This window comes from Macadamia integrifolia, chromosome 8, assembly GCF_013358625.1.
Source record: "Macadamia integrifolia cultivar HAES 741 chromosome 8, SCU_Mint_v3, whole genome shotgun sequence".
Lineage (NCBI taxonomy): Eukaryota > Viridiplantae > Streptophyta > Magnoliopsida > Proteales > Proteaceae > Macadamia > Macadamia integrifolia.
Genome location: NC_056564.1, coordinates 14,232,198 through 14,258,024, shown reverse-complemented (window position 1 = coordinate 14,258,024; position 25,827 = coordinate 14,232,198). Strand labels below are relative to the sequence as shown.

The 25,827-nt window shown below is 37.7% G+C and overlaps 1 protein-coding gene and 2 non-coding genes across 3 annotated transcripts; 1 reads left to right on the top strand and 2 right to left on the bottom strand.

Moving 5' to 3' along the window:
• The first annotated feature begins 17,796 nt into the window (after nt 1–17,796).
• On the top strand, nt 17,797–20,334 carry LOC122086324 (transcription factor MYB46-like). The gene is made up of 2 exons (XM_042655087.1): nt 17,797–18,223; nt 19,090–20,334. Exons 1-2 carry the CDS (start codon nt 17,940–17,942, stop codon nt 19,793–19,795), a joined length of 990 nt encoding a protein of 329 aa, XP_042511021.1. The 5' UTR covers nt 17,797–17,939; the 3' UTR covers nt 19,796–20,334.
• Nucleotides 20,335–24,704: 4,370 nt separating this feature from the next.
• Nucleotides 24,705–24,778, bottom strand: TRNAN-GUU. Its single transcript has one exon. It is a non-coding gene; the product is annotated as a tRNA-Asn (tRNA).
• Nucleotides 24,779–24,962: 184 nt separating this feature from the next.
• On the bottom strand, nt 24,963–25,044 carry TRNAS-GCU. The gene has a single exon. It is a non-coding gene; the product is annotated as a tRNA-Ser (tRNA).
• Between the last annotated feature and the right edge of the window lie 783 nt (nt 25,045–25,827).

Genomic DNA, 25,827 nt, shown 5'->3' with positions numbered 1-25,827 from the left:
TGAGGTAACCTTATTTGGCATTACTGATTTCACTATTTTTTCCTTTTTGCTTTCACTGATTTATTGTTGTACTTTCTCTTAGTGAAAATATTTCTAATTCCTATTAACCTAGATGAAATAATAGCTCTTGAACGCCTTTGGACTTTAAATATAAAAAGCTTAAAAAAGTGTCTTCTTTTTACCACAAGGTAGAAAGGTTTATAGCTGAAAGCCCGAAACTTGCCATATGGGTGGATAATTTGAGGAACATAGGGATTCTTTTTGGGCTGCTAGCGCAGCTTCATGTGTCAAAATGTTTTCAAAAAGCAACAGAGCGTTGAGATAAATAATGAGGATGCAAAAGACTAATAGTCTGTCGAACATATATTATCATAAGTAGAGCATCATCGTTTTCCCTGGGGGGCACGTGGCTGATTGATACTACTATTAACTGACATATTATTATTTTATCATTATAATTGTAAAGACCATTTATCTTCCGGAGAAATCGCCTATTTTTCACAGTATCACCCAATATTTCACTTCATAAATTTCAGGATGATATAGTTAGAACGAAACTGTTGCCAATCTGGCAGTTCATATTGTTGAGGAGTATTGACAGTCTGGGCTGGCTGTGTGGCACCCTAGTCACAGCCGCCATGGGCATCTTCTGCATGCATGATACCTGATGTAAGTGGCTTTTGTTCATTTAATTGAGCTTTTTAGACTTTGGCCTTAGGCCCTTGACCAGCCATGCTAGTCTTGGCTTAGTTACTTACCTAGTCTCTTGCATTGTTTAGGCTTACACAGCCCAGGCTAAGTGCATTCTTATTTTGTTATAGTTCCAGAAGCTTGTGTTAGTACACATTATCAGCACACTAATAGTTCTCCTTTTATTTATTGATGATGTGCCTAACTGCAGGTACTGAAATTGTTTAGAAATCTTTCTTTGTACATAGTTGAGAGATATTTCTCTGTCAAATTAACTTCAACTATTACCGTCGGCTAGTGAGATAAACCTGGTTTCCATTTAAAGGTAAAGTTGTCTGACTATATGTGACCAAACTGCCACACTGTATTCCCCTTTATATCTTTAAGCCAGACACTGGAAAAAATACTTATATTTCGCAGTCATACTGTTAGTGGTTAAAGCTTGTAATAAATGTTATGTTGTTGGTAAGAAGTTGGACCGATCATGTTCCACATTTGTTTCTTCCCTTCACTTTCCATTTAATAAGGTCCTTTAGTTGCTTAATCTTACGTGGGTGCTTTATTTCCTTTCCCCACCCCGGGTGCCCCATTCCAGGCAAATGGGAGAGTTCACCTTCGATATTTCAGAGGGTAACCAATCAAGGTGTTCTCAGGTGCTGAAAAGAAGATAGAGAGGCACCATCAAGGTGTGGAGTTCAATTGATAGTACTTTGGTGATAACAAAGATGATAAAATGATGACCGAAGCTATTTCTTCCTCCATGCGGCATTGCTCCTCAGGCTTTCACCCATTGCGGAATATTCCCACTGCTGCCTCCTGTAGGAGTATGGGCCGTGTCTCAGTCCCAGTGTGGCCAATCATCCTCTCGGACCAGTTACTGATCATCACTGCCAATCATCCTAGTCTGAAAGAGAAAAAGAGTTGAGTTTCGAGAATAGGAATCATCTATTTTCGTCTTTCTTTCACGTAGTAAGAAGACACTAAGATGCACCCACTATACACAACACACTAAGACGACTAGCGTGGTCCTTCCCCCCTGATAAATCAGCCACGTATAGGTTTAATCTCCTCTTCATTTGTTCTTTTCTTCAATTGGGCATTATATTTATTGCATTACAGCAAATTGCTGCTACTATGCATTTAGGATAAAATCTAGAAGGCTTTTATGAAAACAGAGGTAATGTGTCAGGCTGGCAGCCAGTCAATAGTCATAGTGAATATTGAAATATATATATTTTTTTCTTTTTTTGTTTCACTTAGCTGTTTTGTGTGGTTGGTATCTAAATCCTTATGAATTCCACCAATCTGTTTTTCACTTTGTTGCCTGGGATTTTGTGGCATGCATTATGACAAATGCAGTTTGGTTTCCCTTTAAATACATAATCAGAGGCATGTTTTTTGAACTGCTAAGATGTGGCAAAGGTTTGAGTCTGCTTTGGGATGTACCTGGCTGTGGCTGCCTCCTGTGGACTATTTGATTATGGAAGTTGGCAAATGTATTAGCTCTTCCTTCTCAATTCTTTCTCCTAAAAGAGGGTGCATGTTCTGGCAGTTTTCTTAGACCTAAACTACGTAAACTTGAGATCATTGAAATGTCGTCATGAACCCCCACTCTGATTTGGTTTCTGACAGCATTATTTAGTCAATAAAATCTCTTTTTTCTTCCTTTTCTGCTCTTAAATTGAGTTATTTTCTTCATGTACAAATTACAGTGCTAAATAGTTGAAATTGATACTTTAATCATACATTTTACTATTTACTTGGGACAGACTGAAGATATAATATAAATGGGAAAGGGACTAAAGCTAGATTCGATAGTCTGGCATTTAAAAATATCATTTCCTCTATCTCCTTTCTTGGTGGTTGATAGTGAAAACATATTTGTCGCTATCTCAATATGATAAATTGGAAGTCAGGAGAAAGAAGATAATAAAAAGTCCATGTGATTGCATATGGTACATTGGCTGCATGGGAAAATATTCCCCTTAAAATTGCTATGTATTTTCGGCTTTATTTCTCTTTGAGCTATGCTGATGTTACAGGTTATATTTATACTGTTGTATCTCAAACTATTCTTAACCATGGACTTGAATCTCTGATGCGCAGACACATGGAATCAATTGATATATTAGCTTGTGATCCACCATATCATGCCTTCTAGCTTTTTTGCTCTTTGAGATTGGGACACCAATTTGCCATATATGTGATTTTGCCATAGTCAATTTCTAGTCTTCCCATGAATTTAAGTGCCTGCTCCATGGTTTTCTTTACCATTAGTTCATCATGTGTGTTGTACTTTTCACTATTGTCGTCTTTACCATGATTATGGTTCATAGCTTGGTGCAATGGCAGAAGTTCATAGCTTGTTGAAATGGCAGAAGGTCATAGCTTGGTGCGGTGCAGAAGTTCAAGCTGCCAGCATTAAGACATTTGATCAAGGCTGAGAGTAGTCGCTTTGTGCAAACATTGCCAAAGGATAGGACCATCTCCAATTAACTTTTAGGGTTTATGTAATAAGGGTAGTTTGAGCACTAGTTTAGTATCTTGTTGTCTTATGTTGTAATTTTTATTTTATTTTTTACCTCCCTAGGGAGGTGTGTGTAATTCTTACTTCATGTTAATAATTCAAACAGGGGAGATGAATCATCTCTCTCCAACATTCAGTTACACATCTCCTCTCTTCCCCTCATCTTCACTTCTCACCTCTTACCTTCTCCTTTTTCTCTCTTGAATCGATCCTTGCACCATTTTCAACTTGGTATCAGAGCTTGGTTTGAGAGTCGACCAAGTTTTCTCATCCCCTTACACCTCTCTTTGAAACCCTAGAAAAGAGGAGGGTTCGAATTGAGGCTATACCATATAAACAAACACACTTAGAAGATCTATTGAAGTTTTCTCATCAACTAGAAGGCCTAATGGAAGGAGTTTGGAGGTTGGAAACGAGGAAACCCATGCTTTATCAATCAATACGCTATCAAGTTTGGAAGCGATTCTATCATTGCCACTTCTCTTGTTATGCCAAGTAAGCTTGCTTCCAGACCAACGAATGTCATTTATGCTGATGTCTTCCAAGTAAGAATTAAAAGTATCAATAGAGGCAGGGAAATATGGGGAGCCTCTTAGCTTCTCATGGGAAAATCTAACAACATTGAAGTCTCCCCCAATGCCCAAAGCAAGGAACTAGTGAGGGGGACAAAAGAGCGGAGATCTTCCAAAAGGAGGAGCCTATCTAGGGCCTTGTTGAGGCCATAAACAGCTGAGAAGATGAAAGCATTAGAGTCATCAAGATCAATTATAGAGAGGTTGATGAGTTAATGAGTTGAGAAGAGGAGGAAATAGAGCTAAAGCATAGAGGGCTTCCACAAGACCCTAATGCGGCTGCTGGGGCAGGAGGAGTAGTTGGAGAGGGGAGACCAAGAAGGGGCTATGGATGCAGCAATACAACGCGCATTAGCTTCAGGGACTCTAATTTCAAGGAGGTAACAAAAGGGAGGGCAGGAGGATTTGAGGAGTACGCGAGTGTTAGCTTGCTTGGTCAAGGAATTGAGGCCTCAAACATTGTATATGGTCCAATGGATCATTAAGGAGTGGGTGGGGTATAGCAATGGTTCCAAGGATTTGGGCAAAGTATGGGTTGTTAAAAGGAGCGAGTCTGGTGGTGTCTATGATACTCTTAAAGAGTGGGAGAATGGTTATTGGGGGGGACCAAGGTAAAACAAGACGGGGTCTAGACAAGATTTATGTGCTAGGACACAAAAGAAACCAATAGATGGAAAGACCTGGAGCGACGGTTGGATTTGGGCGCATGGAGTGTTGTCTAAGGAGGGCTGGGTCTACTTAAGAGACCTACTGGGGGACCCTCTGGATAGAGAAGGCAATAGTGGATTGGATTTTATGATTAGAATTGGTGACCTACATACCTGTAGTAGCTTGGGGAGGTGGAGAGCTTAGGGGGCACAGACTTGCTGAGGGCGGACAAAAGCATTGAAGGAGATCTGGAGCGAGTGACTAGCGAAGATTGAGGATGGACCAAGAGGGTCACAACCTTCGCAAAGCATACCAAAGTTGAAGAGGGATTCACGGAGGAGGCCACCGAAGCATCAATGCCGGAGTCGGAGTCCAGAATTGGCGCACTTAGGCATGTGAAGACCAGGGGGTCACAGACTGCAAGGGGCCTACAGGAGATTGAGAGGGAGCCAGGAAGGAGGCCGTTGGCTCATTGTTGACAAAGACGAACGTGGAGCTGGTGCACTAGATTTGACGAGTGAAGGAGAAGGGACCTTCGGGTTTGGTGGGTGATCCAAAATAATAGGGAGGGCTTCAATGGTTGGGATTTTGGGTCAGGTGGGTGGAAGGGAGGCTAGATGGGCCAGGGGTTGGGCTGAGGTCGAGGGGAGGAAATGAACCAAAGGGGATGGGTTGAGAGGCTTGGGCTGAAGTCAAGGGATAATGGGGTTGGGCCAGTGGGGGCGGTGAGGTTGATAATGGATATGGTTGGGGCGGAATGACTCAACAATAGAAGGGTGGGGTCCACTGAGGAGGGAGGAAGGGGTAAGATGGCGGAAAGAATATCAGAAGTGGATGAGGGTGTTTTGAGGGGGTTTGTGGAAAGGGGAATGTTGGGATCAGGTGGGGGCCTGATCGAGGTTTGAAGAGAAGAAATGGTAGTCGAGGAAAGGGGATGGACAAAAGAAATGGAGGTAGCAGGGGTAGGTGGAAAGATAAGGGATTCGGTGGTTGAGAGAGAGAAGAAGTTAACTGATGTAATACTGAAATTGAGGAAGCTCAAAACAGTACCAGGGTAGGATCTTTTCTCAGAGAATAGGGAATTCTCGATATGGAGAATAGGCTATTGCTAAAACTTGTTGAAAGATGAAAAAGATGGAACAATAAACAATAATATAACACCCGGGCTTCACACCGCAAGGTGGATCGACTGGATCAAACACCAACCTACCTTGATCAAACACAAGGGATTTCTTGAGCAAACACAAGAGATTCTTGATCAAACACAAGAAGAGAGTTGCATAAGCAAACTTTCTTTTAAATTCTGAGTTGTCCTTGAATGCTTACAATTGATCCCTATTTATAGGACCAACTCAACAAAACATTACATACCCAACTTCCAACTAACAATAGTAGAAAGTCTTCACTTATTAAAGTTGGGATAGGAAAGTATTCACCTTCCAACTACTAAAGTTGAAAGAGCCTTCACCTACCAACTACCAAAAGTGGAAAAATCCTCACCTCTTAAAGTTACAATGGAAAAGTCTTCATCCATCATCACTTACAAAAGTGAATTGATCCCCCCATTTAGAAAAGTAAAAAGTAAAAGTAAAAGTAACTTCTAACCACTTAAATTGAACCGATATTGGACCAACATGGACAATGGTTCAATTGGAACTAAACTAAGACATAAAATATGAAATGAAAACTAAGTATGAAATTAATAAGCATCAACAAGGTAAGGCCACATGCTAGTTACTCTTGTTGGCCTTCTTCCTACGGATGTAGGTCTTCAGATCTGCATCATTAACATTAGCTTGGGGACATAGAGATCGAAGGATGTTGAATTGGTTATGTCTAGCAATAGGGAAAGGTGCTTTGTTCCCCAAATCAGGGATCTTCGAGGGGATAGGATGAGACCTAGAGATAGGGGTGTGAAACCGGCGCTGGTGACATTTCTTGCTTCTTCTCCGACCACGGTTGGGGTTGCAAGAGGCGTCCAGTGGGGGGTTTAGGGGGAGTTAGATGAAAAGGCAAAAGGGGGATGGATGTTGACTCGACCTGAGCAAAAGAGGAGTCAAGAGCTTCATATAACGGGGGCAAATCCATGGTTTCCTTGAAATTTGAGGCCTTGGGAATGCATTCTTTGGAGGGGTGTCCAAACACTTTATAAACAAAGCATTGAGGGGCAACCAATCGAAACATATTTCTTGAACAAAGGGGAAGCCCTGGTCTTCAAGCATAGTGATAGGGGTAGGAGGAGGGTCCTCAACAGAGACTTCAATGCAAATCCTAGCAAAGGCAAGATGGTTTTTGCTCTTCGTTCTCTCATCGGAGTAGAGAGGCGTACCAAGCACAAAGCCAATAATAGTTGGAACCGTTTTCACACTAATAATTTTGTAAAGGAAGATTAGGATCAGATTTGTAGTCAATTTTGTTCAACTTGGTGTAACCGCCCCATTGTCGAAGGAAGATTCGTTTCTTGCAAATCTTCCATGAACCACCCTCAAGGGCTCTCACTTTGTCATCCTTGTCGGAGAAGTTGAAGAGGAAGATCCCATTATCCAGAAGATAAGAATCCATTGAACCGTGAAACCTCCATTGTTTACTGAGAGAAGCTTTGACAACAGGCTGACTTCCTAAGAAGTTTCCCACTAAGCAGTTGATCCATTTAGAGATCTCTAAGTCTAGAAGACCCGCCAGACAGTGACACACTTTTTTTTTGTTTCCAAACCGGGAGGGAGTGACAAATTGGAGGGCGAGGCCCTCTCCTTAGAGGGGAAGAGGGCAGGGCAAGGATTAATATCGGTAGCATTCGCCATAGTGGTCGGCTAAATTTAAGATATGTATCGGAGGGTCTCGTACCGTATTGGAGATATGCTAAGATACGTGGAAGATACACACATAAAAATGGTCATGATACATATTTTATACACTTTTGCATAAATAAAAAGTATAAAAAAGCAATATATAACACGTATCATTCACAAACACTAAATTGTACAATATCATATTGAGAGACAGGTGTATTCAATTGAAATTGTTCAAAAGGATGAGGAGTCTTACATATATCATGCATAAACACTAAGGCAATGTATAATATGTAACATGCATAAACACTAAAGTGGATAACACCATATTGGGAGACAAGTGCATTCAATTGAAATTGTTATAAAGGATGAGGTTCTTTAGAATAAGAGTGACTAGGATGATGTTGTAATTTTTTTAAGGGAATCGTTTACTGGGGTAATTTTGAAGAGAAAAACAACCCAAACTCGCCTCACAATGTTTGTTCATGATTCTGGTTTCATAAAAGGCATTCTGCCCCAATGCTCCTGATTCTTCATCCTCCCCTAGACTTACCAGTAACCCTTCACAAAGGTATCCATTTCTTACCCTATTGATAAATTTGTGTCTGTTGCTCACTTATGATATTTTTACAAACTTTGCCTTGTTTCAATCGTCTTATACCATTTCTAACCATTTCTAACACTTACTATAAGGCAATGTCTCATCCTGGGTGGAAGTCAGCTATGGATGTGGAATTAGATGCCTTAATTTCTCGCCAAGCATGGTCCTTCGTAGATTTACCTGAAGATAAGGATTGAGTGAAATGTCATTGGGTGTATACTATTAAGTATAACCCTGATGGCTTTGTGTAAAGGCTCAAGGCCCGCTAGGTTGCTAAAGGATACACTCAAACTTATGGTATTGATTATTTTGAGACCTTCTCACCCATTGCTTGTCTGAATTTTGTTTGGAGGCTCATTTCTTTGGCTATTAATTTTGATTGGCCGTTATAATTAGTTATTAAAAATGCCTTTTATATGGTGATTCGCAAGAGGTGTGCATGGAGGGTATGTTTCTTAGAGGGAGAATTTGGGAAATTCTCCAAGTCACATAAGGAGATTATAGGTTGAAATAGTCTCCTAGAGCATGGTTTGGTAAGTTTTAGTCCTATCATTACCCGATGTGGTCACACAGTGCTAATTTGACCATTCATTTTTTGTTTGTCATCAGGAATCCAGGTTGATTGTGTATGTTGATGATAATATTATATTTGGTAATGACTAATCTGGTGTCGTAGAGGTGAAGTCTAATTTGCATCAACATTTTCAAATGAAAGATTTAGGTTGGCGTCATAAGTCAGTTTATAGAATCATATAAGAAGGTTCACTGGGAAGTTGCTTGTTGGATTTTGAGGTACCTTAAGGAGGCTCTGGGGTAGGGTCTCATTTATAGACTTAATAATCATGCAAATTTGGTTGGATACTCTTATGCAGATTTGGCTGGTGCTGAATGTGTTTGAAGATCCACCATAGGATATTGTACATTCATTGTTGGTAACCTTGTTATGTGCAGAGTGGCGAGGTCTAGTGCTGAGGCTGAATATAAATATATGGAGCATACTGCAATTGGGTTAATGTGGTTGAGATCACTTCTTTAGGAGCTTGGATTTCCAGTTACTAAATCCAAAAAATATGTTTTGTGATAATCAAGCGTCATCTACATTGCTAGCAATCCAGTTTTTACTAGAGGACCAAGCATATTGAGGTCGATCGTCACTTTGTGAGGGATGCAGCAATGAAGAAACTGATTGCTACTCCATCTGTATCCTTTTCGAATCAGCTTGGTGATATGTTTACGAAAGCATTGTTTCATCCAACTTTTCTTGCAGGCTGTTACAAGCTGAGCATGAGTGATATCTATGCTCCAACTTGAGGTGGAATATTAAGACTTTAGTTATATGTCTGGTGTCAATTGGTATCTATAGTGACACTTCAACATAATCAGTGATGTTTAGTATTCTTGATGAAGTATAAGTAGTATACTTAATATCAGTTTAATAGTCTTGTAATTGTATTCTGTTATGACTCAATAGAAAATTTGTATTCTGTAGTGACTCTATTGAGTCATAACCTTATTAATATAAGTAAAGCAGTACTCTACCCACGATTGTCTAGAAGGCATACTGTGGGATAGGTTTTTATCTCCTACAGTTTCCCCTCCCTTCTTCTTGTGCAGGCATTGATCTCACCTTAATTGATATTGTCACAATGCGCTTGATCAGTTACTGAAATTGCTTAGAAATAATTCCTTTTACACTGTTGACATGCAGTTCAATATCAAATTGACTTCCAAATAATACATTCAGCTGGTGAGATAAACCAGGTTGCTATTTCAAGATAATGACTATATGTGGCCAAAATGCCTCACTATATTCTATAATCAAATTATTAACTCTGTGGTTTCTGTCAGATAATTCATAATTCTGTATTTTGGAAAAAATTATAGACTATCCTTTTGATGAGATGCAATACATAACTTGCAGTGGCTTGTTCATATTCCCTTTTATATCAGTAAGCCAGACCGTGGATTCTATTCTGTAATTGGTTAAAGCTTGTAATATATGTTATACTATTGGTGAGCAGTTGGGCTGCAATTGGTTAAAGCTTCTAATATATGTTATATTATTGGTAAGCAGTTGGACTGATTTTGTTTCACATTTGTTTCTTCCCTTTCACTCACCATTTTTAAATTCCTCAGTGGCTTAATCTTACATGAGTATTTTATTTCCTGTCCACTGCCTCCCAAAAGGGTAAGCAACCAAGGATGCTTTCAGGTTCTGAAAAGAAGATTTAGACACCCTCAAAAGTATGAGGTTCAAGTGATGGAACTTTGGTAATAACAAAGATGATAAAATGATGAGACCTAAGCTGTAGGTTTACTTGCTTCTTCATTTGTTATTATCTTCTTTTGTTCATTTCCATTTATTTCAAACTGAAAGTTGATACTACTTTGTGTTCATGATAAAATTTAGAGAACCTTTATTGAAAACAGAAGTAATGTGTCAGGTTTTCAGCCACTCAATATTCATATTGAACATTGAAAACCTTTATTCCCTTCCTTCTCAATTCTCTATGCTGCAAGTGGGGGTATGTCTGGCAGTTCATTTTTAAACTTAAAGTATGTAAACCTGATATCTTAGAAATTTCTTCATGAATCCCCTTCTGCTTTAGTTCATTCATCCTTTACTGATGTTCTTGTGTTATTTTCTTCGGTTACAAACTACATGCCAAATAGTTGAAATTCTTAGTTTAATTATTCATTTTATTGGTTGCTTGGACAGACTGAAGATATTTTATAATGGGAAAAGGGTGTTTTAGCTTGACTAGAAGGAAATGTATTCCTTCTATGTTCCCTTGTCATTTTAAAAATTTATTTATCCTCTCTCATTTCTTGATTGTTGATAGTGAAAACATATTTGTCGTATATCTCAATAGAATAAATTGGAAGCAAGGAGAAACAGGGAAACATATAATGGTTTGCATCCTGGTATTTAAAATGGCCAAGTGGTTTTGGCTTTGTTTCTCTCTGAGCTATGTTGATGTAAGCTGTTTTAATTTATAGTCCTTATCTCATATCATTCTTAGGGAGAGGGTTTCTAATGCCCACAGTATGGGGAATCTTCTACCATACATCAATCATGGTGTGGGAAATGGTTTCATCCAGTGAGGAGCCCACATGGACAGGATGTGGAAGGGCACTGTTGCCGTCTTTTTCCCTTGTTCTTAATCATAGGCTTAAAATTTATGATGTGCAGTCACATGGAATCAATTAATATATTAGCTTGAAATCCACCAGATTATGCCTTTTAGCTGTTTCCCTTCTTTGAGATTGTGACTCTAATTTATCATCAATGTGGTCTTTGTCGTATCCTATCTCTAGTCTTCCCATGAATTTTTAAGTGCCTTCTGTATGAGTTTTCATTACCAATAGTTCATCATATGTGTTGTGTTTTTCACTATTGTCATTTTCACCATGATTAGGGATCATAGCTTGGTGCAATGGCAAAAGCTCAGGCTGCTGGAATAAAGATATTTGATTGAATCTAAGAGTGGCGGCCTCGTGAAAAATTGCTAAAGGTTAGAACCTTCTCCAATTACCCCTCCTGAGACCGTACAAATTCCAGGTTTGTACAGGAATTTAAGGTCATTTTGTCCGTAATTGCTGGAGGATGCCCCATAGTGAGTCCCTACAAAAAGTAGGAGCAATTCATGCCAAATTGAATGTACAATCCAAAGGCCTTATAAGAGCTTATCCCTGATTCAGTGGTTTTTACTTTTGCTCCTGGTTTTAATTCTTACAACTCAAAATATGATTTCCTAGTTCCCTTCTCCAGTGCAATTCATAGCCGCCAAAGTGGTCCTAGCATGTTCCCAAATGAGTAGTTTTTCATTTGGGTCAAAGAAGCTTGCCCCATTTTTAAAGTGACACTGGTACAGAAAGCTTTGGGAAGACAAATTAAAACCAAAGCACATGAAAACTTTGAAGTAGCTTCATTTTTTGTTTGTCCCCCAGTTATACCTTTTTCTTTATGACCTTGTCTTAATGGGGCTCATAGGCAAGCACCACCACATCTCTGAATTTTAAAATATGGAGCTTGGGCTTCACAAAACAAGCTTCTACAAGCATACAACCACTGTTAAAAAATTGGAATCAGATCGGTTGATCCCAATTGATCTGGACATTCTGGAGTGGATGATTCTAGGGTTTTTTGAGGCCGGATTTCAGATCTGAGGTACCGATTTGACCCTGAATTCCGAGTTTAAAATCATTGCATATAATAATGCGTTCTAACCAAAGATCTGGAATCTGTATTAAACCCTGATCTAAAATGGTTTTTTCCTACCTCAGACTTGATCCTACCTTCTAAGCATGAGATGGGTCTATCAAATGAGATATCCTACTCAGGAGGACTTGATTGGAGGATTGAACCTTGAAACCATGGATTTGGGGTATTCCTGGGAGGACAAGTTGGAACGTTTTAATTGCTGATCTGGGTATCCCAGGGAGGGCAATCATATGAGTTCCCATTTGTTTGTGAGTAGCTTCAACTTTTAAGTTCAGGCCTTTTCTTCCTCAACTTTCTTGCAGTTACATCTGAGAAAGGGAGTGGGGGAGGCCATAGAAATTACTGATAAAGGAAGCAATGAATGGCAGCTAAGAATAGGCAGGTCTATATCATCTTTTGAGACCAATTTCAAAAGGTTTTGGGCCTTTTGGCCATGGCTCTTTTCTCTCCTTTTCTTTATGGAACAAAATAATTTCTTTACTTCTATAGTCCAAAATAGCCAAGTGTTATGGGTCATCAAGATCACTACTCTCTTCATGGAATCTCTTTTCTCTATAGAATCCAATAAGAGGGTCACAAGTGTTTTTTTTTTTTTTTAAAGGGGTGGTCCAAGAGGGTCACAAGGTGATTGCTATATATGATGATATTTTTAGGTGTAGTTAGACAATTTGAATGGTTAGGATCATGAAATAATAATTGAGTGCAAGGTGGCTGTAGGTATATGTATGGAGTTCCCCCATGAAAATGATCGGATGAAAGAAATTAGACTTAAGAACACTAGGACCCTCTGCGCCCCAACCATTCACTATTTTGTCTCATCTTTTTCTTTTCTTTTCTTTTATTTTCCACACATGTGAATGAAAAGCCCCCGATTGGTTGCAAGGAAAAAAAAGTAAAATCAAATCGAAACTAAAATGAAATTTTAATCATTGTTGAACATGACTGTGTAATTTATTTAAAAATAAAAATAAAATATGTTTATGAAATGGGAGAATGGTACCATCTGCATGAGTCCACATGGTAAGGGAGGAGAGAGAAAAATAATAAATAAAAAAAATCCATCATGAGAGCGTATGGTGCATTATTTGCATGGACAACTTCTTTCTTACTAATACATTTTGCAATCAAATTAAGAAGAAAAGTATAGATTCCATTTGAAAAATACGATTACCATACTTAGTAAGCATTTAAATTAGTTACAAAAATCATGATTGTAAAAGTTTCTATTTCGTCATTTTCCTTGATTTGCAAGTAATAAGGGTGTCAATTTGGGATCAAAGCAAGAACTGTCTTAGAACTAACCCACTAAAATGTAGAATCAATCTATCTTGTTATTAAATGAGATATTTTTGGGAGTTTTTAGTTTGGGTCAAGTGGTTAAGGTAGCCTCTCGACATTCTTGAGGTAAGGTTGCTTAGTTCTCGCCTCCCAGACCTCATATATGGGGGAGTCTCTGACCATTGGATGGCAAATTGGACATTCAAGGATATGTGCCTAAGTCTTTTTGGACTATTGAATGGCTAATTGGACACTAATTGGGGTGGCCCATTATTTGGAGAGGAGCTAGATATTTTGAAACCATTTAGGGCTTGTTTGGTAACTCTCCCGGATGATCTTTAATGTTCTTTATTCCATTTTAGAATAGAAATGGACAAAAAAGCGTTTGGTAATTCCTTCATCATTTCTGTGGCCAAGTAATGAATCGGTTCAAAAAGTCATCTGAAGAGTAAAAATCAAGTAACCTCATTTCTTGGGGTTGAAATCGTCTGTAATTCCGATCTCGTACAATTTCATCAAATTCCACCTTTAGGAAGTGACACGTGTATTGATACCAATGCAATGGTCTAGATCTGGTACAACTAATAAAACCTTAAATCAGTGAAGAGTCATTTAAATTAAATATGAATAATTACATTTGTATTAATACATGTGTCACCCCCTGAAAGTGGTATTTTATGAAATTGTACGAGATCGGAATTACAAACGATTTTTTTTCCCATTTCTTGGATTGTCTTTGGGGAGTTAAATAGAGTCGATTCCCAAAAAAACCAGGTACTTTCCTCAAAACCTAAGATCCCCAAAAATCATCAGTGAACAAAGGAGAAGGTATCGTTGCTTGACAAAGGTCTGTTGTTCGCCTATTGTCCCTGCAACTACGGCTGAGCTTCGTTCGCCGATCACCACTGTAATTGAAGGAGCGGCCCTACTCTACACCAACCTCGTTGTAGTCCAATCCCGCCATTCGACCCTCTTCATCTTGTCTCAGATCATTGTTCCTCTCATAGCTCTACTCTGCTTCGTCTGAGACTGTCACTTGACCAAGATCTCCGCCTGAGCTTTGTTACGTCTCGTATCTCTGCTCAACCATCAGATCTACTTGACCCAGCTCAGCAATTGACCCTGCTCTTCAGTTGTTGATTGAAGGAATGAAGGAAAGTTGAGGATGTGATCTTACAGAACCCAATTGCTTCCTCTGCAACTCCAACTCCATTTATCCTGACACTTGTCTTCCTCATTGCCGTATGAAGATGAGCTGCAGTTTGATCTAAAGCCCAAATAGAAAGGTTTTGGAACAGGTTTACCAAACGTCAAAATAAAGTCAAAATATCATCTTCTAGTGAAGTAACACAAGCAGATGAAATCATCAAAGAACCACGTTTTCAAAACAGAATCGTTAGCAAACGGACCCTTAATGGATAAAACTGTTACGATTGGCCCCTTGAAACTGAAACCAATAAGGAACCACCATCCTGTTTGGCAACCTTTCCCTATATTCTATCTCTTTTTTTTCCACAAATCTCTCTCTCACTCTCTTTTCTTTTGGGTGCGTGTGAATCAAGGGGAGCAATGATTGTGAGAGATTGACATTACTTCAATTTTAGTAATCAATTGGAAACAAAAATTAATTCTTAAAAGTATTTTCCCTTATTGTTCACAAATGCGTAGAATACAAGATTAGATAGCGTAAATTGTGACAGGCCTTAAAAAAACATTGACCTTAGCAAGAAAATAAATAAATAAATCAGAGTCTCTATTTGAAGTAGTTGGATTTGATTCAATCTTTTGTTAACATGGAAAGCCACTTCATGCGTATATCCATTTTTCTGGTTTTATTGAATCAATAATCCAAAGTTCTTTTTTGATGGGAGTCAAGGTAGTCTCCCTTTAAAGTGATCTATGGAGCTGAGCTTTGTTGGATCAAAACATAATAGCAAGAAATATATTTTTAATTTGAGAGATTCTCTCTCTCTCTCTCTCTCTCTCTCTCTCTCTCTCACACACACACACACACATTCTTTTGTGATTAGTCTTTATCGTGTTCCTCGTGGTTCACTTTTTGCCAACTAATTGAGAGAATTTTCTTCACAAAGTAGGGTGCTATTAATACTTAAGACTTTTTTTGGTAGAACTGTCACATGCTTAAGAAACAAGTCATTATATTAAATTCGCCGTGATTCCAATGTATGGGCGAATTTGCACGTCATACCAATAACATGATCTTTCACATGAGAGAGACGCTGATGTATGGGGAATCTGCATATCGTACCAATGACATAATCATTCACGTAAGAGAAAATAATAAGAATTCCATGTGTTGAATCCTACTTAAGGCATTAGGCATTAGGTGGAGAGAGCCCTACAAATATATGAAGACACTAGGACCTGAACTTTGATATGTGACTTTCCTCTATTATAACTACTAATATCTAAACAGTCTTCCTTACGTGATACGTGTAGGTCTATATGAGGACAAACAATCTAGAGATGATAATAAATGATTTTGGGCTTTGATACCATGTATGTTGGAGGGTCCATGAATTCAACCCAAAACTTTAAGGCATTAAGTAGAGGGAGCTCCTCGAGAATATAATGGCACCAAGGACCTAAACCAACTGATATGGTGTAATTTTTTATATCGATTAGGCGCCTTGCTTATACATAATATATATATATATATTAATTCGTTAAGTCTAAATAGTACCTCTAGACTAACACAAATATATGTCACATGGGAGATTGGATAGAACTAAATTTTCTGGAAGATAGATTCCAAGATTCTTACCTCGGATGTCAAGTCTTAGTTGAAATGTAGTTGAAAAATAATAAAATGAGGCTCTAAAAATCCAATAAATATGAAACATCAAATGATGGAAAAAATATAAAGAAATATACCAATACAAAAGAGCATATATGATTGGGTATGAATATGAGTCTATTTTATAGATAATTTATACTATTAAAATTACCATGTCACCTCCACTTGCAAAACAAATATGTCAATGAAAATATTTTGCAAGTATATCATATTTTTTTGTCATGAATTTTCTAACATGAAATTTGTCTATGATATATTTTTTCAGTAATAAAAAAATGATGTATGAATATATGATTAGATGAATTTCCTTTGGTTTTATACTTAAATGACAAATTTGGGTTTTAAAATTAAAGTTGGGAAAAAGATTCTTGCTAGGTTGCGTAGTGTCTGCGCTCAAACACAGAAGGGGTGAAATGACAGCCTCACGAACACTAGGATAACCTAGTGGTGGTAGTTTCGGCTTTTGGAGCAGGCACCCAGGGGAGGAGGTCGTGGGATCGAACCCTGTCGTACGCATTGTGTGAGTGTGTGTGTGTGTGTGTTTTTTTTTTCTTATTTATTCTGTACCCACCCGTGGGTTGCCTAGATGGTTAGGATGAACTGGGGATTGTGTGGATTAGGCACAAGGTCTCAGGTTCGATTCCCCATCTGTGCATCTACGATTTAAGTAAAGATCATGACGGTGGGTTCCTATGCTAGTCTCCTCGAGGATTAGTCGAGATGCACGTAAGTTGGCCTGAACACCTTTGGTTAACAAAAAAAAAAAGAAATGGCAACCTCACCTCATGAAATGTGAAAATCCAACCACTATTGTTGCTCTATGTTCTCATTAGCTCCACACTGGTACATGGACCACACAACCTGGGCAACAATCCCTAACCCATTAAAATTATACGTGATTCTCTCTCTCTCTCTCTCTCTCTTTATATATATATATATATATGCTTCCATATATTGTGTAATATGCATGAAGACAGAAAATGCTATTTATAGACATCTTTTTATTTTGTATGAAAGTGTTACTTTCTCTGTTCCTTTCTAAGAAGTTTTTGGATTTAACTTGGATTTTGAATGTGGAGTACTGTGGCTGCCAAAAAACGTAAAAATACATATGGAGGATTTTATCATTGAGGAAGAGTACCAAAAGTGTACCAATGTACTCTTTCTCTCTCATGTTATACCCACACGTGTGTTTGAAAGGTTGAAAAACATACTAATTTTGAGAGATGGAAAAGAGAAGGGGATATTATGTGAAGCCCAAGCAAGTCTCTTACTTGATTATAAAACTTCTCTCTCTCTCTCTCTCTCTCATATATAGATGATTACCTTGTGAGTGAAGAAAGATGTATAGAAAAGGACAAGGTATGGAGTCAAAGACAAGAAGACCACCCATCTCTTCTCACTTTCTGAGGTCCCCCTCCAAACCGTTTTCCATTCGACCCATCAACCAACAACCTCTCTCTCTCTCTCTCTCTCTCTCTCTCTCTCTCTCTCTCTCTCTCTTCTCCATATTCTAAGCAACCCTACAACCATCACGGTCATCATTATCATCATTCCCCCTCCATGAAGCCTTCTCTCTCTCTCTCTCTCTCTCTCTCTATAGCTACTATATGTGGTGTATGCATGAATGTATATCTAGTTCATGACCCTTTATCTGAGGAGAGCTGTCTATACTTATCTCCATCTCTCTCTTCACCTATAAAGTGTTCTGTTCCCTACATCAAACCAGTTGGGAGAACAAAGATTCCACCAGGCTTTTCCAATTCCAGGGGATCAGATCAAAAGTTTGTAATGAGGAAGCCTGATCCCCCAGGGAAGAACAACACCAACAACACCACTAACAAGCTCAGGAAGGGCTTGTGGTCACCTGAAGAAGATGACAAGCTCATGAATTATATGATGAGAAATGGGCAAGGTTGTTGGAGTGATGTTGCCCGGAATGCCGGCCTGCAGAGGTGTGGGAAGAGCTGTCGTCTTCGTTGGATTAACTACTTGAGGCCTGATCTCAAGCGTGGTGCCTTCACACCCCAAGAAGAAGAACTCATTATCCATTTGCATTCCATCCTTGGCAACAGGTAACTCTCTCTCTCTCTCTCTCTCTCTCTCTCTCTCTCTCTCTCTCTCTCTCTCTCTCTCTCTCACTTCATGAGTTACACATGGATTGGATTTCTCCATTTCTTATGTAAGCAATAGGAATTTAGTATACACAAGTTAAGGGATTTCAGTCACTTTCCAACTTCAATAATTCTAGGCTTTGGTCTTTGGAGAGCTTGCGTTTGGTATGCATTCTTGGAATGCATTCTAGATCGATAATGCATTTCAAGAATAGAATGCATTTCAAGAATGCATTATATCATGCCAAACTTAGTCTTAAGTGTATTATATGATTTCAAACACTTTCAAACTATAGTTATACAATTCATTCTCTTTAACCACGGTTTAGAATTGAGATTTTTAGGTGGTGGGGTGCTTGGGATCTACAAAATATTGAGGTTGAGAAGATGAGATGACAAATATATGTTAAATAAATAGTGGATCTAAATCTTTAATATCATGGATAGAAAACTAAAGTTGTGTTTGGTATTATTTCTTAGAATGCATACCAAAAACTTGTACTTATTTGCTAGAATATAGAGATCTGACTAAACACTACAAACCCAATTCAGTATTTTCTTATTAGGGAAAAGTGTCTCTGAGAGGCATTTGAATTATATATTTATTTTATTTTAAAGAAAAAAAATAAATAAAATAATGAATGTGTCCAAGCGTAGACTACACTGTAGGCTCAGAGAACCTTTACCCTTTTTATTAAGATTCTGATTTTGAATTTGGTATGAGACCTTGAGCATCCATGCACACCATGCATTTGATAAATTAACATGAGAACCCTTTTCTATTACAGTCCTTCTGTCTTTGATCTTATGGAATTCAATTTGTCCAGATGGTCTCAAATTGCTACACGGCTACCAGGAAGAACAGACAATGAAATAAAGAATTTTTGGAATTCCACAATAAAGAGAAGGTTGAAGAACTCATCTTCTACCCTCTCTCCAAACAACAGTGATTCATCAGAGCCTAGAGATGTCATGGGGGGTCTCATGTCCTTGAGTGAACATGACATCATGGCTATGTGCATGGACTCATCTTCTTCTTCATCATCCTCATCCATGCAAGCTATGGCAATGAACAACCAGTTCCAACCATTGCCTCCATTAATGGACAAGTACTGCTATGGTCTGTCAGGTGCTCCTGGTTACTTCAATGCTTCTACAAGCTTATCACATGTTGGTACAGGAGATGGGTATTATGGAGGTCATGGGTTCATAGGAGGTGTTAATATTGGGATAGAAGGGGAAAGGGACTTATTTTTTCCTCCATTGGAGAGTATTAGTATTGAAGAGAATAATACTACAACTGCTGATGACACCTTTGGTAAGATCAACAATAACATCAGTAATGTCCACATCAATGACATTAACAATATCATCAAAGGCAGCAACAACAACAACAACATTAACAAAGTAGAAACTTTGGTTGAGAGTGGGAATTATTGGGGAAGAGAAAACTTAAGAATGGGGGAATGGAACTTGGAGGAACTGATGGAAGATGTCACTTCTTTTCCTTGTCTTGATTTCCAAGTAGAATAATTGGTTACCCTCTTTTGCCTTTCTTTCCATCTTCTTCCAGCATTGAAAAGACTTGTTTAGCCCTTTTTTGCTTTCCATAAAACATCCCAATACCCATGTCACATATGTTAAGAGGAAATATCTTTTTCAAAATTATCAAAACTACCCTTCTGGCCATGAGACCAGTACTTCATAATACTTGGATGATGTGGGTATGGTATGGAATAAATAGTCACTCTTACCATCTTTTTTGTTGACCTCCCAAATTCTTGTAAGTACATGTACCTTGGTTCATTTTCCTCCTTTTTTTTTTTTTTTTTGATGTGAGGGCATTTTGATCATTTCTTGAGCATAAGAGGGTTGGTATGATGATCATACTTGTGAAGAGAAATGTGAATAGTTACTTTCAATGTAGCAATGAAGGCCATTAAGAATGGTGAACTGTAACTATTATGAGATGTACAAAAGGAACAATGTGGAGGTGGAAGTTGTTATTAGTGGAGTGTAAGTAGGATGTATCACACGTTAATGAAGATATTGAAACCCTCATATTCTCTCTCTCTCTCTCTCTCTCTCTACCTGGCCACCTTACCTGCTATGTGTGTGTGGACAAATCTTAATAAATTAAATCAAAATAAGTGCTCATTAAGTTATTACTTAGGGACTGCATTCTTCTTTGAGAAAGATAATTAATGGATTTCTAGAAGGACAATCTTTCTCGAAATAGGGTTTAATCACTGAAAAGAGAGGTCCACTTTGGACCACTTACACTTTGATCTTGGATGCTTGAAGTCAGTTTCTCTCATTGTGATATGGATTTATCATAATTTCATCGGTTGCTACTTGTTAGCCTCATTGCTTAGGTTCAAAAACCAATTATTACTCCTCTCCTTTCATAGCTTTCTAGGAAGACGAACCCTAAAAATGATTATTATATACATTCAATAGCTTTTGCAAACATCAAATTAACTTATGGTTCCTAAAGTTATAAAGGATCCGACCAACTTGCAAGTATTAATTAAAACAAAAATTATTAGCACATAGAGTTAGTTATCTACAAGACAATATGATTATATATTGAATATAAGATGGGGAAAATATTGTCTTCTTAAATTATTTTGTGTCTAGATTCTAAGATACCATAACGAACTCATGTTGATTAGTAGAAATTAAAATATTTGTTTCTTGTTCTCTTTCATCTTCTCGATACTTTGTAGAGGTGGCATGAAATTGGAGAGCCATGTCAAATATAGAAATTTTCGTGAAATAATTAAAAATGGTAAGTGGCAACATAATCATCAACCATTGAACATTTCTTTCTTTTATGGCATTTGTTGTGGAATCTATCAATAACAATAGTTTTAGTACTTTTAAGATAATATTTCAAAGGATGAAATGATGCTCACTAGCTGATATACAACTCATAATGACACTAAACACCATAATACCAATTAGAAACACAAGATTGATAACATGATTTTGTTTCTTTGAGTGGTAGACTTCAAAATCTCTAATCTCACTTTTAAGATTACTCATTTAGAAAATCTTGATTTATTTGTATTGCCCATGAGATGAATTGATTATTGCAAAAACCATATTATATTATTCTTCACCAACAAAATCGCGTCATCTATACAATGTAGTGATGCAATGGTTTTAACAAAATAGACGTGATCATGGAAATTATTCTCTAGAGTATGTACATTTTTTTCTATAGATATCAACTTTTAATTGCAAAGAAAAGAGAAAAGTACAAAGATCAAGGGGGAAGGAACTAAGCAACTCTAAAGGACAATACCAAGACCAATGTTGTCTCCTCCAAAGGCCCTTTCCACTCATTCAGCCTCCACTATAATATTTTGGATAGGATTCCTATTGGGGTAGAAAGCTCCAAGACTTCTCTCCAAATCTAGCACATAAAACTACGTAGGTCTCTATTCTCAATTCTTGTTCAACAAATGCAGTGAAAACAAGAATCTTTTTAATCTAGAATTGGTCTGCAGTACTAACGGGGGATATTAGTAGATGTTGGGGATACAATGCCTTTAATTCCATATGTGGTAAAAGTGGATCGAAATATATGGGCATTTCTATAAATTTTCATATAGGATTTCGCTAAATATTAGCAAGCTTTTCTTTCTCTATAAAAAATCTGAGAGAGTTGTGAGAATGAACACTATAACTTTATTCTTCATAGATAGTGAAGCAAGATCTCATCTTACCGAGGACGCAAGCAATCTTGCCGAACCTCGTAAATCTGTGTGCATTGATTGTTCTTGTTTTCTATTATTTTTTTGCATCATTTTAGGTTGCGTTTCTAGAGTAGAGAATCGGTTTGCCCTATTCCACTAAGCATTCAAACCATATTGTTCAATGGAGCTCCAAGTAGATATTGATGAGAAAATACTAGACTAAATTGCTATCAATATGATCTTGTGGAATTTCCCATGACCCAATCTTCTAATGGAAGGAAGAGACACCTAAACCTCAGTCTATGATGGAGTGAACAAGGGCATTCCTATCCAGCCCTGCATCATAGTTGATATGGTCTCCATATTAGTTTAGGAAACTTTCATGTGGGTGCCATGGGTCGAGCCACATTCTTGTTGCCCGACCATTGCTTATGTGGTGATAGACCAAAGAGTTAGCCTTTGACTATTATGAGGACTTTTCTCCACACGCAAAACATGATTTTGTTTCTGTGAGTGGTTGACTTCAAATCCTCTAATCTCTCTTTTGAGATTACTCATTTAGAATTCTTGACTTATTTATACCGCCCATGAGATTAATTGATTATTGCAAACACCATATTATATTATTCTTCACCAACAAAATCACGTCATCTATACAATGTAGTGATGCAATGGTTTTAACAAAATAGATGTCATCATGGAAATTATTCTCTAGAGTATGTACATTTTTCCTATAGATATCAATTTTTAATTGCAAAGAAAAGAGAAAAGTACAAAGATCAACGGGGAAGGATCTAAGCAACTCTAAAGGACAATACCAAGACCAATGTTGTCTCCTCCAAAAGCTCTTTCTACTCATTCAACCTCCACTATAATATTTTGGATAGGATTCCTATTGGGTTAGAAAGCTTCAAGACTTCTCTCCAAATCTAGCACATGAAACTAAGTAGGCCTCTATTCTCAATTCCTGTCCAACAAAAGCAGCGAAAACAAGAATCTTTTTAATCTGGAATTGATCCGCAGTACTAACGGGGGTATTAGTAGATGTTGGGGATACAATGCCTTTAATTCCATCTGTGGTAAAAGTGGATTGAAATATATGGGTATTTCTATAAATTTCCATATAGGGTTTCGCTATATATTAGTTGTGAGGACGAGCACTACAACTTTATTCTTCATTGATGGTGAAGTAAGATCTCATCTTACTGAGGATGTAGGCAATCTTGCCGAACCTCGTAAATCTATGTGCATTGATTGTTCTTATTTTTACATCATTTTAGGTTGTGTTTCTCCAGTAGAGAATCAGATTGTCATATTCCACTAAGCATTCAAACCATGTTGTTCAATGGAGCTCCAAGTAGATATTGATGAGAAAATACTAGACTACGTTGCTATCAATGTGATCTTGTGGAATTTCCCATGACCCAGTCTTCTAATGCAAGGAAGAGACACCTACACCTCAGTCTATGATGGAGTGAACAAGGGCATTCCTATCTAGCCCTACATCATAGTAGATATGGTCTCCATATTAGTGGCTGTCATGGGTCGAGCCACATTCTTGTTGCCCGACCATTGCTTACATGGTGATAGACCAAAGAGTTAGCCTTTGACTATTGTTTGAAGACTTTTCTCCACGCCAAAACATGATTTTGTTTTTTTTGAGTGGTAGACTTCAAATTCTCTAATCTCTTTTTCAAGATTACTCATTTACAAATCTTGACTTATTTATACCGCCCATGAGATGAATTGATTATTGCAAACACAAAAATTACGTTACTCTCCACCAACAAAATTGTGTCATCTATACAATGTAGTGATCCAATGGTTTTAACAAATGATGTGTGTTTCATGGACGTGATCATGGAAAATTATTCCCTAGAATATGTACATTTTTTTTCTATAGATATCAATTTTTAATTGCAAAGAAAAGAGAAAAGTACAAAGATCAAGGGGGAAGGATCTAAGCAACTCTGAAGGACAATATCAAGACCAATGTTGTCTCCCTCAAAAGCTCTTTCCACTCATTCAACCTCCACTATAATATTTTGGATAGGATTTCCATTGGGGTAGAAAGCTCCGAGACTTACTCTTCAAAGCTAGCACATGATACTACTCTTCAAAGCTAGCACATGATACTATGTAGATCTTTATTCTCAATTCCTACCCAACGAAAGCAACGAAAACAAGAATCTTTCTAATCTAGAATTGATCTACAGTACTAACGGAGGAATACTAGCAGATGTTAGGGATACAATGTCTTTAACTCCATTTGTGGTGAAGTGGATCGAAATATGTGGATATTTTTATAAATTTCCATATAGGGTTTCGCTATATAATTGTAGCAAGCTTTTCTTTCTCTGTAAGAAATCTGAGAGAGTTGCAAGGACGAGCACTATAACCTTATTCTCCATTGATAGTGAAGCAAAGTCTCATCTTACTGAGGACGTAGGCAATCTTGCCAAACCTCGTAAATCTGTGCACATTGATAGTCCTTGTTTTCTATTACTTTTCTGCATCGTTTTATGATTGCGTTTCTACAGTAGAGAATCAGATTGCCCTATTCCATTGAACATTCAAACCATGTTGTTCAATGGAACTCCAAGTAGATATTCAAAAGTTGTGCATAATTTTACTAGTCCAATAACGAATTATGAGATCGTCTGCAAAAATAAAATGAGACAAATGGAAAAGTTAGCATAAAAAAAAAAAAAAATTTACAACATCACCCCTTAGAAACACGCTAGAAGAAGGGCTTGAACCTTCGACCTTGTGGTTAACAGCCACACGCTCTAACCAACTGAGCTATTCCAGCTTAAGGATGCGCTATTTCACACAATAAAAAATCATATATAATTGTTCTAAAATTGCATTTAAAAGATGTTGTGATTATTTTCCAATACTTTTTTTAACGACCGTCCGATACATCCTAATCCACATATAATCAGTGTTAGTCGAATATAACAAATCATTAAAATAAAAAAAGAAAGAAACAGAAACGTCGCCTGAGAGATTCGAACTCTCGCGGGGAAACCCCATGTACTTAGCAGGCACACGCCTTAACCACTCGGCCAAAGCGACGGTTAGTGTTGACAGCTATGTTGTTTATATCTATATCAATTTACCTACCCTTTTCATTGTTTCACCCCCATTTGTGTGGTCCATTCTAGTGAGAGCATTGCCACTTTTTATCATCACTTCCGGTGCTGGCAGGGGGCAATTGCCATGTTATTAAACTTTAATACAACATGGGGGAGGCTCCACGTTATAGCAACATCTTTTTCGATTATTCGATCATTCAAAGGTATATATTCCCATTATACCTGAATCCGGTATCATAAGTCATATCATATCGACTTTTTTTTTAAGAAAATCAATCTTCGGGGTATCTAGGGATGGTTTATGCCATGATTAGTATAGGTGGTCTTGGATTTCTTGTTCGGACAAATTTGCATGTTGCTTATACTATCTTATATGGTATGAGGATATAAGTGCTCAATAACATTTGCGATGAATTTAGCATGAATCAAGGGTTATGTAGCATGCAAATTTGAGAGATGATAAGTTTTCCGTAGGCGGTATTGGTGAAATGGGTGGAGAAGGGAGAATCTCTTCAACCTTAATGATGTGACCTTGTGATGAGACTCTTGTGTCATCATTATTAACTTCTACCTCTATTCACCCTTTTTGTTGAGTTATTTTAAAGTCTTAGTCAACCACAAAGACCTCTTGTTGATAGCCCAAATCTTTACCATATGGCATTCATGAGAACCCTATCATTGATAAGCCAAAATTTCTATTTGTATGCCATTTTATTGGTGCTCAAAATAGTCATTTATCATTTTTTTTGGGGGGGGGGGGGGG